Consider the following 19,797-nt stretch of genomic DNA (forward strand, 5'->3'; position numbering starts at 1 on the left):
GTGTGTAAGATGAAGCTCCGAATCAAACTGACAGGAGGACAACAATCATGTAGGCTACCAATAGATTTCATTCGAACTCATTCGTTACTTGATCCAATTTGACTGGAGAATTGATACAAGCACATGAAATAGAGTCAGCGCTTCAAAGTTCCCATTCGACCAGCAAGTACAAACAGAAGTGGTACGTCTGTCACAAACTGTGATGGCAATGCAGTTCCCTCTCCTCTCAGCAGCTTTGTCCTCAACTCTCTGTACAGTAAACAGGCTTGGGATTTCTATTTCACTTCAGCAATTAGATCATAATTTATTGAACAAGCAATAGAAAAAAAAATATGCTTAAAAAAAAAATACCAAGCTTATCTAAGCTAAATAACTGCTAATTAATGCCATTATCTGAATATATATTGTTAGGACACCATAAGGAATTTGGCGCAAAAACTAATTTGTTTCATCAAAAGGGTAAAGTTTTGACTTAGCGACAGTGACGCGACTATTAAAAACCAGACCGGGATTTAAGGTGTAACGAAAGTAAAGGCGGCTTGAGAGAGAGAGAGAGAGAGAGAGAGATCGGCTTTAGTTTCTAGAGTAGATATTTAGCTAAGCGACATTCGACTATTCCCTTCATTACGTATTAAACTTATTATTTGACATCGTTCATCAGTGTCGAGTATTTTCTGTAGTGTTGGCCTATCGCCGGTGTTAGTTCCTTTCATACATACACATTGCATGATGTTCCGAAAAGAGGCTGTGACGAAGCCACAAGTTGATCTTCGTGCTACAAAGTAATCTTTTTTTTTTTTGGCAAACTTTTTAGTCTCCTACCTTGGACTTCGGGAAACTCATCGAGCTGCTAAAGTTGTCAGGGGATTTTCAGGACAGGAAAAGTCATTATTTTCCTTCATCAAGATTTTCTTAAGCCGCAGTGTAACATGACATCAGCTAAATGTTTAATATACTAAGAAGATTACGCACACAGAATGGCGCCATTCTTGAGTAGTTCTTCTCAGGCTAGGCTTGCGCGGGGCGGCGCACTATATTTAGTGTTTCGTCAATGCTATCAAGCAAACATACCACCTAAATGTCACCAGACACTGGAAGACACGGGTATCGACAGATATCCAAAATGACATAATAGAGCACGGCGTTGCAGGGGGATGTCATTACGACGTCACACACACACACACACACAGGCATTATGTAGTACATGGTATGTGCAGAGACTTAAATCTAGTGGAAGACATCCAATACAACAGAGAGATTGTACAGGTCAAGATGCAATGCCTGGCAGTGTTAATTTACTTGAATGGAACTGTGACGATGATTTAGCTTGTGGGAGACTCAAACAAAATGAGATCAAAGAGACATAATCAAAGGAAGAGGGAGGCAATGGCAACATTAAATCATGAACAACATTTTTAGCTAGCGTGGGAAAGGAAGGAGGTGGGATGCCGTTGCTCTGCTCGTAGATCGAGAAGAAAATATCAAGCTGAAAAAGCAACTGAAATATATTTTATAAGCCTACAAAACCAAAAGCAATGACTTTATTTTTTTTTCCATTGGTAAGGTTAGAGTGTGTGCAGCGAGGCGTGCTTCCAGAACAAACAAAATTACTTTTATACATTTTTAAATTACATTTGTAGCAAAGGTCTGCTAATGATCTCGTCATGATTTCATTAGACTTCTTAGACCAGTACCCACCCCATCGTTCTTTCAAGTCACATAAAGCAGACAGGCTAGACACAGATTGAGAATCACTACTCATGCTAACCCAATTGATTGCCAGTCTGCTCTAGACAATACAAAGATTGGGTTATCTCAAAGCGACTCGATTACTATTAGCACTAACGTAGACAACCAAATGTCTCGAGTCTGTCGACACCTTCTAGTGGTTTAAATCAATGACTTCCTCCCAAGAACATGACGAGAACAACAAAGTCAACAAAATACCATTATAGACTTGCAGCAATCATCGCCAGGAAAAACAAAACCAAGAAAGTGAAAGTTCTTCACCAGACATCAAAGTCAAACTATTGAACTCATTGCAAGATGGTCTCTAAAAAGACTTCGTCAACACCTTACAAATAGAAGACATGACCATGGTGAAACAGCAAACACTACATGTTAACACTTAGCACTACAAGGTCAAGGTGAACAAAGAGCATAAGCTACTTCCACAAAAGCAACTTTTATTACAAGTTTTGTTTTTCTTGCATGTTTTGGAACCACCCTTCTATTCAAATGCTAATAAGTGGGGTTCAAAGGTTAGAACTCTCTCTCCTAAATTGCCCAACATAAGCAATATCTGTTAAATTTGTCCATGACATCATCCTTGTACAATTGCTACAATAGAAACCACAAAGTGAGTTATGAGAGTATCTTGAACTTTGGACATTGACCCCATTACCCTAGATCTCAATACTTAGCACAAACAAAACAAACACAGTCATTGTCAATTGGTAAAGCTGCTTAAGCTTGCCAAAACTGAATACACTGCTGTCTTTCTCTAGTATATTAATCAATTACAATGCACAGTCTACATCTTGGAATTCACAGCGAGAAAATAGAGGGGCTGAGTGGAGAGAGAGGAGGGGGGGGGTGTATGGAAAGAGCAGAGAGATGGTTGAGGACAATGGAGTGCAAATGTCAGTGAGAGAAAGAGAGAGAGAGAGAGAGAGAGAAAGAGAGAGAAGAAGAAGAAAAGAGAGACAGAAATGCCGTTAAAAGATAAGAGAGCCGGAAAGAATAAAATATACACACAAAGACTAACCCAGGATTACATTTAACACCATTGTAATTTGAAAAGCAAACACTTGAGAATAACTCCATACAGTGTATATCAATATAGTGTCTACTGAAACATTGAAACACATGTCTACTAGACATTGTAGTCATTTCTTAAAGGAAAATTAGTGATAATCTAAGGCTTTCAACTGAAACATGACTCGAGCATCACAAGTATTTCCATTGAACACACAGAGATTATGTCGTAACAAAAAATAAAATAAAGCTGGCTGGCACCAAGTCACGTGATATCCAAAACCAACAACCAAATACTACCTCGCATACCGACAAAACATTCCATGATGACTTAAACGAATCTTTCTGTGGACATTCTAGTCAAACATAACAATACCTGTGTGCCTGGTACACTGAAACAACAAAAAATGTAGCTATACAACCCAAAGTAGACACCTTCCACCCAATGTGTTCTCTGTTATACACACTCACCTAGATCTTGTCACACACAGGCTTAATCGTTTATGACAGTTGCGGGATCCCATCACAAATAGAACCGCTACCGAGAAACAACGAATACTTCAACCCAATATAATAATATATTCCGTTAGTAAATCCAACACACTCTACACACACAGATACACACTACTTTACCCACCTGCTTTTTAAGAATGCTAATACTCCCAGGTTGCTATGATTATGTAATAAAAGCATTTTACCTTCTTAAAAGCCGCGGTGTTCGTCGAGCCAATTAAAAGTTAAAACATCCTTAATGAGTGGCTAGAATTACATTGAAGTAGAAACAATCCATTAAGAAAGTGGAAAAAGTTGAACCGGATATTTGTCTCGATCTATTTACGAAGCACTGAAGATGAAGTAAGCACAGTTTATTCACCACAAATAATGTTCGCATTAAAAAAAAAGGCAATTTAATAGATTTTTTTTGAGAATGCTGTTCCTATTCTATAATCCTGGAGGCTCTACTTTGTTTTATTAAATGTCAAGTAGGCTAGATTTGATGAGCTGCCGCGACTGGAGAGATGCTCGCGCCAGCAGACGATACTGTTGTCTATGGAAGCTTTTTTTTTTTAACCAGAGTTCCTTCCCATGCTTCGATTAGCTTCCTGGTTATTTTTTTTTTTTTAGCCTCGAACTCACAACCCCACTCACGCCACCCCTCCCACCAAGTCCCGCAAGAGTTGTTTTTTTTTCTCGATTAGAATATTTCTAACTGTATTTATGCATTAAAAAAAAAATTCCTCCTAATTATTTAAAATGGCTAAAAAAAAGGTTTAGGGGGTGAGGGTAAGAGCCTGGGTGGCCAAATTAATGGATAAACCAAAGAGATACGGAAGAGAAAAAAAAAAAGGCAATGTACGTGAACTAGCATCGAAGATGTGGGAGATGGACGATAGAGATACAATGTAGCCTCAGGCTAGACTCACTGTAGCCAATAGCAAGATTTGTGGGACAACCCTTTTATTGATGTGGCTAGGTCCCTGGAGCTAAATATAGCCGAAACCAATTTTGGCTCCACGCTAGACGAGGGGACAGAACTGTTGATAGAAACACGCCTTACTATTGGTTCCAAGTCTTTTGAGGGTGTCAGACAAATGGTATTCTCGCGGAAGACGGATAGAAAATTATGATCGTCACCTCAAAGAGAGGGGGAGGGGGTAACAGACCCGACAACGAAGGGAAAAAAACAATGGGGAACTATTGTATGTATTTGAGTATGAAGATAATTGACAGAATCAAACTTTCTCTGCTATAATTGAATTCAACATTTTTATTTATTTTGTAAACACCACCAGTTCCAAACACGGTGTAGACTGAAAGCGATTTAAGAACATAACAGAAAACTAACAAAAAGGCGAATGAATGTAACAATGTTTGACACCGGTAAATTGTGAGTTTTTCTTGATCTAGTGATGTACGCGCGTCACGATTGATGAGATCAGGATTAATACGGCAATTGAGATTCCACGATAAACTGCTAACCACTGTCATAAAAAAAAAAAAGTAAACTCTTTGGCCACGTCACAAGGTCCTCAGGGCTCGCAAAGACCTTCCAACAGGGAACAGTACCAGGAAGAAGAAGACTGAGAACGATGGGAAGAATGGACAGGCCAGTCAGTGAATGAAAATGTACCAAAGGCAAAGGACAGAAAGGAATGTAGAAAGACGGTTAACAGATCTTGTGTGGTGCCCCTACGGTCCAACAGACTAATGGATTGATGAAGGTGAAGAAGTGATGCACATGTTCTGTAGAAGCTCAGCGAAAAGCGAGTTCAAACCTTGGCCCATGTATTTGAAAGGCCCTAGGGCCGTACAACTTCGCCCAAACAGAAGAGATGATTCCAAGGAGTGAGAAACCTATGCCCTTGATTCCAACGAGATCTAGGCTTTCACATGTTCTAACGGGTTACGTCTATAAGATACCAATTTACTCAAGAGTCCTGTGACGTCAGGTCAGGGAATGACAACATAAAAGAGAGGGAGGGGAAAGAGAGAAAAAAGGAGGAGAGGTTACTGATAAATGTAGGTGTTTCCCAGATTAGACCCACCGCCAGAATTATTTGGGCCCCAGACAACTGGGTACGTGTGGACCCCTCTGCCTTCTACCCACCTGCCAAAATCCTCCAAACACGGTATATATAAATGATGCATTAAAAAAAAAAAGCGCGAAGGGCCCCTCTTCTGTTTGATCCCCTGGACTAGAGTCGGCGGCGGGCCTGCCCAAAGTGTCAATGGGACTCCATATAATACAAAGTATAAATCAGTGGCTAGACAAATCATGCAAGTGAATAAAAACTCATTTTAGTTTCGTTTTATAGTGAGTACGTATCCAGCGATTCCAGTGTTACAATGTTAGTTTGTAATACACAGATACCCAACAGTTCTCAATTAAAATTGATTATTGTGCTGGGCTAGAGGCTACGAGACACACACTGCATGAGTGATAGCTTGTAACCAGTAGATTTAATGTTACCCAAGTTCACACAAACATGTTAACAAATGCCTCTAGAGCTGCCGTGAACCAGCAAACAAGAAACAGGATGGGGTCTCGGAACCAAAACAGTGCTACCTTCAGAATCGACTAGACATCAGTCATTGACAAGAAGTGTTTATGTGCATATGCGTGCTGTGTCTAAAGTGATTGGAACGTGTATGTGTGCTGCAAAAAGTCAAGCATGCTGTGAATGTGTACTTGTTAAGCTATGTCTAGTGTGTAGTATGTGTGCCGTGTGAGTCTGTGGGTCGATACAGTGTGTACGCGTGCCTTAGGGTGTGCGTATGTGTGATGTGAATGTATATATGATTCATATGTATGTGTTCAAGTGTTCTTCAAGTTAGTGTGTTTGTGCTGAGTGTATTTTGGTCCCTGCTTGACTCCTCTACATTTGATTTGCAATCATTTAAATCAGCAACATACAAAAAAAAAAAAAGGTTTAAAAAAATCCAACGTCAACAATGTTAATTTTTTAAAATGAAGCAGACATAATAACATGCCACCATCAGATATGCCGCCTGCTGGTTGACAGTTTCGACGGGTTGTTTCCCCTTGTCACTATTTAAAGGCGCATCGCTGCGTCAATAAATGTTTACAAAAACATGGAGGAGGCGACTATAAAGCCGATCTATTTTGTGAAGTTTTGCTCAACGCCGTCATATTGATTCCAGTATTGTCTATACGTTATATGAGCCAATCAAATGTCACATAGGGTGTACATTATCAAGCCATGTTAGATAACTCTTACAACGTTTGGAAACAGTTACTCCCCCTCTCCATTTTTTATTCGTCTACACCACGTTGGTCTCCCTTGTCAAGTCTCATAGGTAAGGTAATGGTATTACAAGAAGGTAAATGTGTGTGGATAATTTGAACTGATTCAAGGCTTGGTCTGGACGGAGCACAGTGACAGTTTCTACAAGAGACTTCTGTAAATCACTGAAAACAAACAAATGCTCTGCTGTCCTCCTGTGACTTACATAATTACAAACAATTGGAGGTATACAAGAACATTACTGTAATCTCAAGTATGACTGATGACTTTGAAGCTACCTCATTCATGAATGATAATTTTGCAGCTAGCTCAATCATGACTATAACTATGATGCAAGCTCAATCTTGATTGATGACTTCAAAGCTACCTCAATCATGGCTTTGAATCTAGCTCAATCATAAATGATGACATTGTTTAAACCTAGTTCAATCATTAATGATGACATTGAATCTAGCTCAATCATAAATGATGTTTTAAATGAAATAGCATTACAATGAAAATATAATAGTCAAGTCAACACTGGGATGCAGCTGGCCGTTATCTAGTAATGTTAGCATACTTTACAAAAAAAAAAAGTTTTTGTGGAAAAATAAATTATTTTATCTTTTTTTTAATTTCATATGCTATAATCTGCACTAATTAAAAAACTTAAAGATACACATTCAAACTTATGTGTGTGTGCATAGTATGAATATACACATTCAAATGTATGTGTGTGCACAGTATGTATGTGTTACAGATTTATTTTTAACAAGAGAGAGCTGGGACAAAACATACAGATGAGGGGCCCTAAAGCAGCTCACCTCTGTTAATGATGTAAGCCATGGTAAGTAACACAAGCAGACATCCATGTACTCACCAGTCTCTCTGATAGGAATGCCACTGATGGACATGCGGGCCTTCTTTTCCAAGGACACCACATTCTTAGCCAGCTGCTCCACCATCTCCTCCAGCTTCAGCTTCTGTTCCTGCTCATGCTGGATCATCTTTTGCCAGCGTTTGCCCTGCGTCTGGGACAGCTGGTTGAACTCACTGCAGGCCTGGAAATATTTTTATGAAAGGATGTCAGTAATGAGTGAGAAAACTTGTATGATGGCATCTTGACATTAAATGTAATTCAAAATTAGAATTGTCTCGAGCGGCAGACTTGGCCACAATTCATGCATGTGTATGCATCTGATTCAGGGCTAGCGGACAGGGCAGCTTTCTTTTTTTCCCCTCTTGATTAAGGCTGCTTTGTTTCTTTTGCTCTCAGTGAGGATCGTCCCAGCATGTCTGTCTCAATGCACTCCGGTCTTTGGCTATTTCTTCCTGCATACTTTCACTGATGTCTGTGGCTCTCATGTCTCGCTTGCAGACATCTCTATATGTAAGTCTTGGGCGGCCCTTGGGTCTGACTCCCTCCACAAGCTCAGCATATAAGATATCTTTTGTTTAATAAAAATTGCACCTTTATTTCTTGAAAACGTCTAGAATTTCATTTAAAAAGTTAATATTTTAAACTAGGTGTTAAATGGTTAAGTCGTAGCATTTTGCAAATTCTTAAATACTACATTCAATTTCAATTGGTTTGTGGGTGCAAGAAAGGTACAATTGTTTAAAAGTGTAATGACTAGATAAACCAATTATTGAATTAAGTAGATCAAAATAGAGAACGCTCACAGCTTTCTATGCATTTTTGAAGTAGACCACTTCTAAACCAGAAAAGAATATCTCAACTAGGCCAAAAACAAATCATATTGAATTGGCAAAGCATAAATTAAGATTGTCTAAATTTAAAACACTTAGAGTTGACAGTTTAACTAGTTTTGCACAATTTGTGTTAAAAAACAAATATTACTTACATTGATCATAGCATTGACTGTTATCCTAAAAAGGGTGGCTCTCTCCTGCACAGACTTCATGTTGCTGGCAGCATCTGCTGGGTTGTGGGTTGCCTCTAGCTCTGACAGGGTTTTGGTCAGGGCATGTCCATGCTTGGCTATCAGGTCGTTGCAGGTGTTTAGGTCCTGAAGCTTGACACTCAGGTTGTGTAGCATTATGTTCAGCTCTGCCTTATCTGGCTGCTGGACCTCTTCCTCGTCACTCTCTGAATCAAGGACAATCACTGGATAGTTTAAACAGAGATACTAGGGAAGATATGTTCATACTGCCACATGGACAGCACAATAATATACAAACAGATACATGATGCCAACTCTGCAAACATGTTTTATCAGAACTAGCAAAACTTGTGGTCATTAAGTAAAACATTAAAAAAAAAAAAAAATTAAGTTTCCCTTTCATAACATAACAGACAGGATTTGATAGGAAAATGATGTTCAAGAGACATAGCATGTAACAGTCAAACTAAATTTTAAAAATATGCATCTCGATCAGGATTAATATTAATCTTCTGGGTTCCCCATATCCCCTGGGATAAGTAAAAATGATTACTTCTGGGATAGTTTATTCTTAACGATCATTAGCCACGGAAACAAGTGAAGTTAATCCCAAAGCTGAAAGTTAGATTACTCTGTTCAAAGGAACATTAAGTCTTCAATAGGGAATAGTTGACATTTATGTTGTATTTAAAAAACACAATGGAAATTTATCAGTAGCATCTGGTCCATTCTCAAGTCTTACGATAATTCAAATCATACTGAAGTGACATGATAGATTTAGATTATTTACATTAATAATATATATTGCAAACACAAATGTTTTAAAGTTTTTTAAATTTAAGATATAATAATAGCCAAAGTAAAATAATGTATTATGAGCAGTCTAATTTCTTCTTATATAAATTTTAATGTAAAATATTTTTATAGTTAAGAAATATAATTGTAAAATTTAATTTGACACTTAACAATATAACTATCATTATTTCTCTGATGAAACGGAAACAAATAATTGTATCTAGTTTTTTCAACGTTTTTCTTTTAACAAAACACTACAAACTAAAACTTATTTTAGGAAAGGAAATTATAAACAATAAATAAGCCGTCTACACTGCTAACCTCCCTCATTCTATTCGTTCAACTCCTAATGAAAAATAATATGGACATTTTCTAAACTTTTTGTAGAAAAAAAAATATAAAAGCTCAACAAAATAATGATTTAAACATAATAGCTAACATAAAAATACCTGACAAGGTTCTAAATAACATACTTAAAAGACAATTAAGATATAGATGTTAATAAGATGTCTCCTCTAAGTTACCTAAACCAGTTTCATCTATCTAACATAATACAAAAATATGTTTATTTTATAAACAGTTGTGTCTTTATCTTTTTAAAAAGTTATCTTTATTATCTTTATGTTATTTATTTAACACTGAACATGTATTGACACTTTAAATTAAAAGAAAAAAAAAAATTTTTAAAAGGTCAAAGAATATTCTGTGTACAAAAGTCTCTATGTGGACTTGAAAACAATAGTCAATAGGACAGAACGAAATAAGCCCTAACATTAAAATAAGTTTGATGATTAACAAATTCTTCTAAATACCAGCATGTGTATCCGTTCAATGTCAATGAAATAGTCTCCTAAATACAAGAGATAGATCTCTGTACTAGTAAATGAACTTCTTCATCAATTATTTTTGGCTAATTTTAGAAATTACATATCGCCCCCCAAAAAGAAAATAAAAAATAACTGCTCATTTAAAATAAATTGCCTGATTGTGAAAATAGATTGCCTTCATAAAAAGAACATTAGAAAAAGACATCCAATTAATAATTTGGTTGTTAACATAGATTAAAACATTTAGATATGTTAAAGATTGAAATGACTATCTATATACACTTGCACATTGTAAAAGAAATATTGCTACCATATTATGTTGTAGTTTTTACATTTACTTAGTCATAATAAAACTAATTTATACTAATGTTTTGATATATTAAAGAAACTATTTTAGAAACTACAAAACGATAACACCTCAAAAGCAAAATTAAAAGCTAATTGTAACCCAAGATAATAAACCTGCAGAACATATTCTCACTCTATTACTTGCCTGTGTCATAGACTTCTGGAAAGAGTCATAAAGATTACCAACAGTAACAACAGACCTTATAGTAACGAAACCCCAAGGACCCTGTCAAATGTTAGTGTCAAATGTTATCCTAAGTCTAATAAATCAACAGTTGGATTGATGCTACACATAAAACTGCTAACATGAGTAAACAAGAGTTTTATCTTCTTATCTAGTAAATTACAGACATTCCTTCAAAAGAGATTGTCATATGCACACCCATGAGTAAGACTAGTTGCTTATGTGAGTGATCAGAAGAGAATAATAATAGTGTGATTGTTTTTAAATTTTACATACAACAAGTTTCTGAAACAGTATTTAAAAAGTTTGTAAGACAAAATAAGAAGTATTATTTGTTTGTATAAATAAGAAGTATTATTTGTTTGTATAAATAAGAAGTATTATTTGTTTGTATAAATAAGAAGTATTATTTGTTTGTATATATCATATGTATGATATATATGTATCCTTTTTTTAAGTTCAATTCATTAGCGCTTTAAAATAGTTTAATCATTTCAAACAAATGCCTTGATAATGGTGTATTCAGGTTCTTTTCCCATTACTTCCACCCACAAGCTGCTTTTAGCAGAGAGCATGTGAAGGATCTTTTTGCATTTTGTTCTTTGAAGCAAAGTTCTTTGGCCAGAAATCAACACACACAGAATGTGGCATCTATGCCAAGATGTTTCTTTAACTACCTGATAGTTTTTTTGTCTTCTTGATCTGCTTTCACAGCAGTCACATTTCTTATATCATTGGTTGTTTTTTTTTTGGTGTCATCACCCATAGACCCACTTGGCAACTATGTAAAGGGTTGGAGCTTCTGCATCCATAACTTTGCAAGACACTAAACAAAAAGTCATAAGAAGGGAGAAACTACACCTTAACAAGACAATAGGAGATTGTAAGATTAAACATGGATTTTTAAAAAAAATTCTTTTCGAGAGAACACAAATATTATCTATCACATTATTATTATTTTCAAAGTCATGGTAAAAAACAACAACAAATGGCTAAATAAATGGACAGCACAAAAGGATGGGTCCATTCACCTTTGCTATTCTCAAACTCCATGTGTTTTCTTGATTTTACGTTTGTGTCAAAGTCATAGCATTCAAATTTTGAATTATCAAACACAAGCAATATAACCCATAATCCAGTAAAACAGAAATATAAAGAACACTAGAAATGAATTTTAAAAGCACTGTTATTACGACACAGATATGTGCTAAAAACTTTATAATAAATGAGATATCCTACACAATACACAATAGAGAATAAAAGTGACCACAGATAATTAATGCACAAGAACACTAGCCCTAATTATTTCATTTTTAGCACTACAATCTCAAAATGTGAATACTAGCTGTCCCCTTTTCTTGAACTGCTCTAAAAGTATACTTATTTTATAGCTGACATATAAACATTATGGTGACTAGCTGAAAGTGAGATAATCTACTAAATAAATTCTATAGTAAAAACTATAGATCCACATTCTAGAGTTCAATCTAGAGTGAAATGTAAACAAACTAAGGTCAAGGACTAAGATCTGTGATATTTGACTGTTTAGTGATAGCAGTCTTTTAACAGAAAGACCAGCAGATGACAAAACATATTATCAACTGCTTAACTGACCAGACAGAACCTAACGACCATTTATTGACTTTAATAGAGTTCTATTGGCTGACCTGACTTATGATAAGGTTGATTTACTAGACTTTGTGAATGTGAATATCTATGGGGAACATGAGAATATTAATGGAATAAATTGAGTCAGCTGTTTAGTATATCTATATATAGAAAGACTGAAAATGTATAGCATATTAGGATTTCAAGTTGGTTATTAACAAGCATATATAACTGTTCTTACAGTGTCAGTGTTAGGTTCCTCAATAGTGAATACATCATTATTATTCATCATTATTCACGAATTATGACACCAAGATGTCTTGTATTGCTATTTTAATTTTTTTGTTAAAGCAAAGCATTAGTATTTTAAGTTCCAAGAAACATAGTTGAAAGTAATCGTTGAAAACTTGCATAGATGCACATATTGTTATTAAATACCAACCATGAGTTCACTACTAAAAGAAAAGTCTATCCAACATTGAAACAAATCTTCTAAAATAAGATGATATTTTATTCTATAAATTACAGAGGCCATTTGTCAGGGTAAATATACATATTTAGAAAAAAAAAAAGTGCACTTTATTAAGACCATCAAAAAAGGACACGAGTTTAGGATCATGATTTATAAAGCCACAGTTTAATAGCTATCAATTAGGGACTCCTAGATCTATTAAATAAAAGTAAGTAATCTAGGGTTGTGAACTTTGTCACATGACTTGAGTTTTGTTATGTCTACAACAATAATACACAACTTAACACAACATACATCTCTAGCATCATGCTGTGGACACATTCACACGACAAGTTACAGAAGAACAGCAACTGATGCAATAAATCAAATTCATCACGCAAACTTAAATGTTTAGTTTCACATGATCCTAAAGCTATGTTGGTAAGGACTAAGAAATATTGTCTTTAGTGATGTATGATGTGCTACATATTAGGTGTTCTCTATTATTTTACATGTAATGCTGGGATTCCAATAGGTATAGTTACTTTAATTGTTTTCAGTTAGTTGATAATTTGTTGATTTTTTTTCTTTGTCTCTTAATGTCACTTACATGATTTTGTAGATTATTATTGAACAATCACTGGCATCTACTTCTTTCAAAATACTACAGGAAAAAGAATCATTGTGTTTTGGTCAACTAGACTGGTGTGAAATTAAAACTCAATTTCAAACTTGTGTGTAAATAACAGGTAATGTTGGGGGGGGGGGGGGGGGTGTTTTAAGAGATTTTAAAGTAGTTTCTTCTATTAATTATTTTGTAAAAAAAAGCCAATTCTGTTTTTCATAATTTTGTTTTCTTATAAATGTACATTTGCATTACCTACTGACTGTTTTGCTTAGTTTGGATTTTTCTTTCTATTTTTATGAATGTTCTACCTATGATCTTATAGTGGCAAAGTGGTTAGGGGAAGCCACGTGTGTGATTAGCTGACACATGTTACATGAGTCTGTCTACTGTGATATAGTCATGATCTAAAAAGGGATGGCATTTCTGTAATTTTTCTACAAGACCTTGATGGGCCCTATTAGATGTAAACAGCAAGTGTGTCAGAGTCACATGAATCAGACCAGGCTAGTACAGGGAGTCCAGGTCAAGACAGAAAGACCAATAAAGTTTCAAATCAGTATGGTTATCATTAGTGAAACATTTCTACAGTCAGTGTTTTGTGTTGCCAATAGTATAGTATTGACTGTTAATTAGACTCATTTAATAATTAAATGTTATTTCAAGTTTTAAAATTCTTAAGTTGTTTAAGTAATGTTGTGCAGTGTTTGCAGAAGGCCTAAAAGAGTCATAATGATATAATGGCAATGTTATTTTATCCATAAATAGTCTTACCCTGTCCAAGTTTATCGCTATGCTAGTTAAGATATTGATAATAAACTAAGTGTAAAAAAAAGATGTATGTTCAGATACCTGCATCAGCCATTTTTTTGGCTTCTGTTTTAGCTAGTTCTAGAGCCATTATCCATTTCTGACGATCAACTTCGGATGCAGCTTTGAGGTGGAAAGTCTGAGCTCCACCATTGCTGATGACTATGGTAGTAGAATCTTCAGTTTGTATACTAGCATTTGCCAGGTTTATTGTACCTCTACATGTATGTGCCATCTCAGCTTGGTTGCTTTAAAAAAGAAAGTAATTTTTTATTTAAATACATCATTCTAATATACTATTAATATTTTTTAAAATGCTTTCTAAATACAGGCAATTAAAAGTTTATAGTCTACTTACATATAAATAAATGTAAATGCTTTTATATATTTAAAAAATGATTTATAGAATTCATATAGTAGTATAGATCTAGGCTCTAGTCACTAGTCCTTGATTAAATCCGGAATATGGATACTAGCTCATTATATAGAGCTAGAATGAAATGAGAAGGCTGACACACTCACCAAGAGTGGGAGAACAAACTCACAATTAAACATTGCACTCTACACAGACGAAATGAAGAAACTAATAGTAAATAAAATAAATGTGAAATGGACAAGCTCTCATCCAAATCACAAGAAAGATGAAGCCTATTATTTAGCTATCCCGACAAGACCAACATCTAATCTTTCGATTCAGGACCGGACACTACAGAATGAGACAACATATGTACCGGAAGCTCAAAGTTGGAACCTTATTTAGTGGCCCATGTGGAGTGTCACCAGAGAATGCTGACCATGTCCTCCAAAACTGCTCTCTTTACCTACAGGCCTGTACAAGACACTGGCCCCTAAATACCCCAATAGAAAGAAAACTATATGGAGAGCTCCCTGATTTGGAAACCACTGCGCAGGTCATCTCATATATTGGTCTACTAATCTGAACGCTCCAACATAAAAATGAGAACGAATAAGAAGATCCTGAATTAGATCTAGATCTAGTAAAAATCTAGATTAGAATCTAGCTATGATTATGACTGATTATAATAATAATAATGTATTATTTAATTAATTACTAAATTAATCATCGACATTATGATCAGACTGCTGAGACTGCTCATTGATCATTATTATTATAATCATTATAATCTAATAAATCTAATCTAGTCATTATATTATTAGTTCTGCTATGTAACAATGAATGAGTCAATCATCAATCTAACTAATAAACTAGATCTATAATTATTAATTAATAACAGTAGATACTACTACTAGATCTAGATATATAGTAGATATCTACTTAATGTCTTACAGACCTGCCTACCGTTACGCAAAATGCGTATTCGTTACGCAAAATCTCCCAAAAATGACCGTCAGTACGCGAATACGCATTTAACCCGTCGCGTTACGCATTTCGTATCCTTTTTTTTCCCCTCTCTTGACTAGCTTACGAGCGGTCACGGAGGTCACGCTAAGCCGTCCTGTTGGGGGTGGGGGACAGAAAAGGTGGGGGAACACATTGTGTCCAGATCTATACGTTGATTGGTTCTTAACAGCAATTAGATTTAGTCTAGAAATGAAGAACGCGAGAGTGAGGGAGTGGTGGGTTGGTACCAGGTTGGAACCGTCAGTTAGCTGATACACCAACGTGACTTTTTTTTTTTTTTAAGTTCATTAGTAGAAATTAATTAGATCTATGTTGAATCCCTGATTCCCGTATTCATTTGTATAGAAAAAAATATCGAAGTGCTATCTATTCAAAACACATTGAGTGACATTGTAGATATCTAATCTAGATCTGGATTCTAGATCTAGAATCTAGATAACTTGTTATACAGGAATAGATCTAACTAGAATCTAGTCTAGCTAGTCATTACGCTAAATGATAAAAAATAAATGTCATGGTTCTATTACATTTCATTACTCTACACTCTGGATCCAATTTAGTTGTAGCATGATTTAGATTGACTAGATCTACATCGATAACATCTACTACCATCTAGTCTAGATCTAGACTAGATTCTTAGTCTTGGTATAGAATAGATCAAAGATGAAGGTAGGCCTACGAAAGTTTGGAGTAGACCTACGTTTGTAGCGGATCCACGGCATCGGCAACACTCTTGAGCCCAGATCTAGAGTAGATTATAATATTATATTCTATTGATCTAGATTTAGATTGTAGATCTAATCATAGCATCTAGATCTAATATTATATATATATGACAAAATAGTTGATCGCTTAAGTGTTACGCATTCTGGTGCCAAAATACGCATTTTGACCATCAGCGTTACGCATTTGGACTTTTTTTTGGTAGGCAGGTCTGGTCTTAATGAAAGTTAATGATACTTACTACAATTTGATTTTAGATTCTTGTTAGATCTATTAATGATATTAATCTAGATATATCTATTTAAATCTAGACTCTATATCTAAAATCTAAATAGATCTCTAGTGACTCTAGACTTATAACTTATTCATACTATAGATTATAGACTATATACTATAGATTATAGATCAATTAAATCTAGATCTACAATCTAGAATCTAGACAAGAATCTAAATCTAGATCTGCTGGTCTAGTCTAGTGACTAGTCTAATCTAGACTTAAATCTAGTTATCTATTAGTAGATCTAGAACTTAGTCTTAGTCACTGTAGACTAGTGTAGACACTGTGTGTAGTGTAGAGTGTAGACTGTAGTCTTAATTAAAATTTGTCTAAAAAAAAATATTTTTTTACAATAAATTAGAAGCCTAGGCTTAGGAGATACTAGTGACAGATAGTATATAGAATATAGACTACTTGAAAGACATAAAATTGATAAAATTATAGTTTTAGTTTATACTTGACTGACTTGACTTGTTACTGTGTAACTCAGTACTAACTGTGTAAGTAACTTTTTACTTTACTTTATTACTTACCGGTAATACGACAACAAACCATTTTGAAGGACGAACCATCGTTTCTGATAGCCTTTTAAATAATTAGTCCATTTATAGAGCCAGCCTTTATAATTCGCTTGGTGATGTTTTGCTTCTGACATTTTCTCATCAATAACAAAACATCAGATAATCTGTTTATCCTTAACAATTGTCAATATCTGACAACAAAAGTATCTTCCTTCTACTGAAAGGACTGTTTACACAACTATCGTGCATTTCAAAAGTAGCTTCCGGCATTATTAAATATATAGTCCATGTGAAAATTGGAACCTTGGTTAAAAAATAAATAAATAACTTGAAATTTCATAGCAAGGAAAAAGAAATATCATTAAAAAGGATATAATTTGAAATAGACTAAGGTAAGAAAGAGAGAATAAAATTTCCACATATTCCTCCGCATAGACATATCGATTCGCCAAAAAACTAGCAAAACTTTTCTAATGAGATAGTGGAGACAACCTGTGAAATTTCAGATCATTATTATTACTTGCAAAATAAAAGTTATCTAACTTTTCCCAAACAGCCCAGCGACATTTGAATGTATAGGGCAATTAGCAACTGTAAACATTTAAAATCATATCCCAAGACTTAATTATTATTATTAAAGAACTTATTGTCATTCGAGATTCGTTAGAGGGAAACAATGCGCTTTAGTCCACAGATGTCTAGGACACATTTTTTTTTTTACAAATGCTCCTTCTTCCCTAGTGCTATTAGAGCATGGAATGGGTTGCCTGAGTCAGCCAGGAAAACCAATGACTTGGCAGAATTTTAGTCATTGATTAACATGCATGACTAGATTCACCTAGGGACACTCCTAGGACGCAATCGTCGTCTTTTTGAAGTAACATCTGTATTTATAAGATAAGAGGAATTTCCTGGTGATGTGGCAGGTCTGCAGCAGTAGGCCTACCCCCCTCCTCTCTGGCAGGTACCCTAACGAAAATCTGATTAGGAATGTGTAGGCTCTAGAATGTGTCTGAGTAGCCTGTTGCCACTATCTCCTCGGATGATATAACAACAATGTAAATTTTTCATTCTGGTGAACTTATTAGTCGCTAATCTTCATGTTTAGGTTTTCAATCTTTAGTTCTTTTTTATTTATTTTTTTGACTTTCATTTTTTAATGTTATGATTATATAGTGAGATGTTGCTACTGTTATGTCAAGGACTAATGTTCAATTAACAAGTAAATTTGGTCCATTAAATTCCACTGCATTTGTCAGTCAAAATCGTTCTATTCAATTATAGTAGGACTGTAAGAGATTGGTTTACTCGAGAACCTCCAGTGGTGATTAGACCTATATATAATCAGGAGACGTATATTCCTTAATCGGATGACGTGTCAATAGCCAGGCAAGGTGCTGATGGATTAGTTAGGCAGATTCTGACAAAGCTGAACATCCTGCCATTTGGCATTATGTGTTCAGTCGTATATATATATGCCTCAACAATAAGCTGCAACGTAACAACATGTGAGCAGCTTTGACGTGGCAACATGCTATTGGTCTAAGCTGCCCATAGGTTGTGACGTCGCAGGTCAGTGGTCTCGGTTCAATTGACTCACCCATGTTTCATCACTTCCGGTATTTGTCAATAAGATTGAGCTTTAGTATTTGCTTTTCATCACTTCCGGTATTTGTATTACCGTCACAAAACCTTCAGTCTCAGGGTTCAGGGGTTACGATTTTAGTCATATTAAGGAAACAGCCTATCTATCGTGTCACTATGTAAAATGGCGGTAATTTTCCATATTTTTTCTTACCAATGGTGAAGCTCATGCCTAGGCTACGTCATCTAAACCAATATTTCTATCAACCCTAAATGGAGTTCCTAATATGTCTTCCCTCATCAACACTTGTCTTGTTAATTGAATTAGACAATTATTCAACAGCTATTAATTATCATGAAGCAAATTGGTCGAAGTATTATTAAATGAAGTCCGGCTGTTTGACATAGGTTTTTCGCCGCGGTGACCCGATATAATAGAGCGGACAAAATAGCGCCGACATAATAGCGCCGACAAAATAGAACAAAATTTGCGGACAAAATAGCACAAGACAAAATAGCGCATACTTTTTTTTTCCGCGCTATTTTCTCGGCGCTATTTTGTTCGCGCTATTTTGTCGGGGAACCATTCGCCGCCATTGTCTACCATAATTATATGTGTTGGCCTCCTTCAGTCGTAGAACGACTATGGTTCATCTCGCGCACTTCCTCATGTGGCTGTGGAGCCCTATTTTGGAGAGACACTCCCGTCCACAAATATCGCAGGTTAACGTGGCTTTTGCTTCAGTGGTAGAGGAGCTAGCCATTTTTCGTACGTTTTTCTTGCATCTATGTAACGGAGGTGGGGGCGACCAGTTTTTCTTGAGCAATTATATAAAGTACAATTTTTGGTGTTTTAAACATGGAACACAATCCTTATATATAATTAAACTTCTAAAAGAAGAATTCATTTCCGTGTCAATCGTAACGAGTAACGTAAATACCCACACCGAATTATTTGACTGGTAGGTCATCACTGCCGCCACAGTCCCAAGTAGTCTGCTAATATAACACTTTTGGTGTCATAAGTGATAAGGACCTGCATGGTGTTGACAGATTGACCAGAAAGCTGTTAAACGAGAAAAGGTTTCCGTCTGCATTCTGCATACCGACTTCCCCGATGTCGCTGTGGGCTACGTGTCGAAGACAGATGCGAATCCGTGGTCTGCTTCTAGTGCAAGACGCAAGTTGTGCCTGCATTTAAAATGAAGCACGCATCTAGCAATTATATGGTTTTGTCTTTCACCATTTCATTC

The 19,797-nt window shown here is 35.5% G+C and overlaps 1 protein-coding gene across 3 annotated transcripts in view; it reads right to left on the minus strand.

Annotated features, from left to right (window-relative positions):
* Nucleotides 1-17,204, minus strand: part of LOC106051422 (oxysterol-binding protein 1-like) — a 44,525-nt gene extending 27,321 nt beyond the window's left edge. For 2 of the 3 annotated variants that reach the window (XM_056005547.1, XM_056005546.1), the window contains exons 1-4: nucleotides 16,973-17,204; nucleotides 14,098-14,303; nucleotides 8,369-8,631; nucleotides 7,384-7,564 (exon numbers count right to left, since the gene is read on the minus strand). In XM_056005547.1, coding sequence (XP_055861522.1) covers nucleotides 7,384-7,564; nucleotides 8,369-8,631; nucleotides 14,098-14,303; nucleotides 16,973-17,094 — 772 coding nt within the window. In that variant the 5' untranslated portion in view covers nucleotides 17,095-17,204. The remainder of the gene's footprint in view (nucleotides 1-7,383; nucleotides 7,565-8,368; nucleotides 8,632-14,097; nucleotides 14,304-16,972) is intronic. The other variant, XM_056005548.1, reaches the window with a different exon arrangement.
* Between the last annotated feature and the right edge of the window lie 2,593 nt (nucleotides 17,205-19,797).

This window comes from Biomphalaria glabrata, chromosome 12 (assembly GCF_947242115.1).
Source record: "Biomphalaria glabrata chromosome 12, xgBioGlab47.1, whole genome shotgun sequence".
In the NCBI taxonomy this organism is placed as follows: Eukaryota; Metazoa; Mollusca; class Gastropoda; family Planorbidae; genus Biomphalaria; species Biomphalaria glabrata.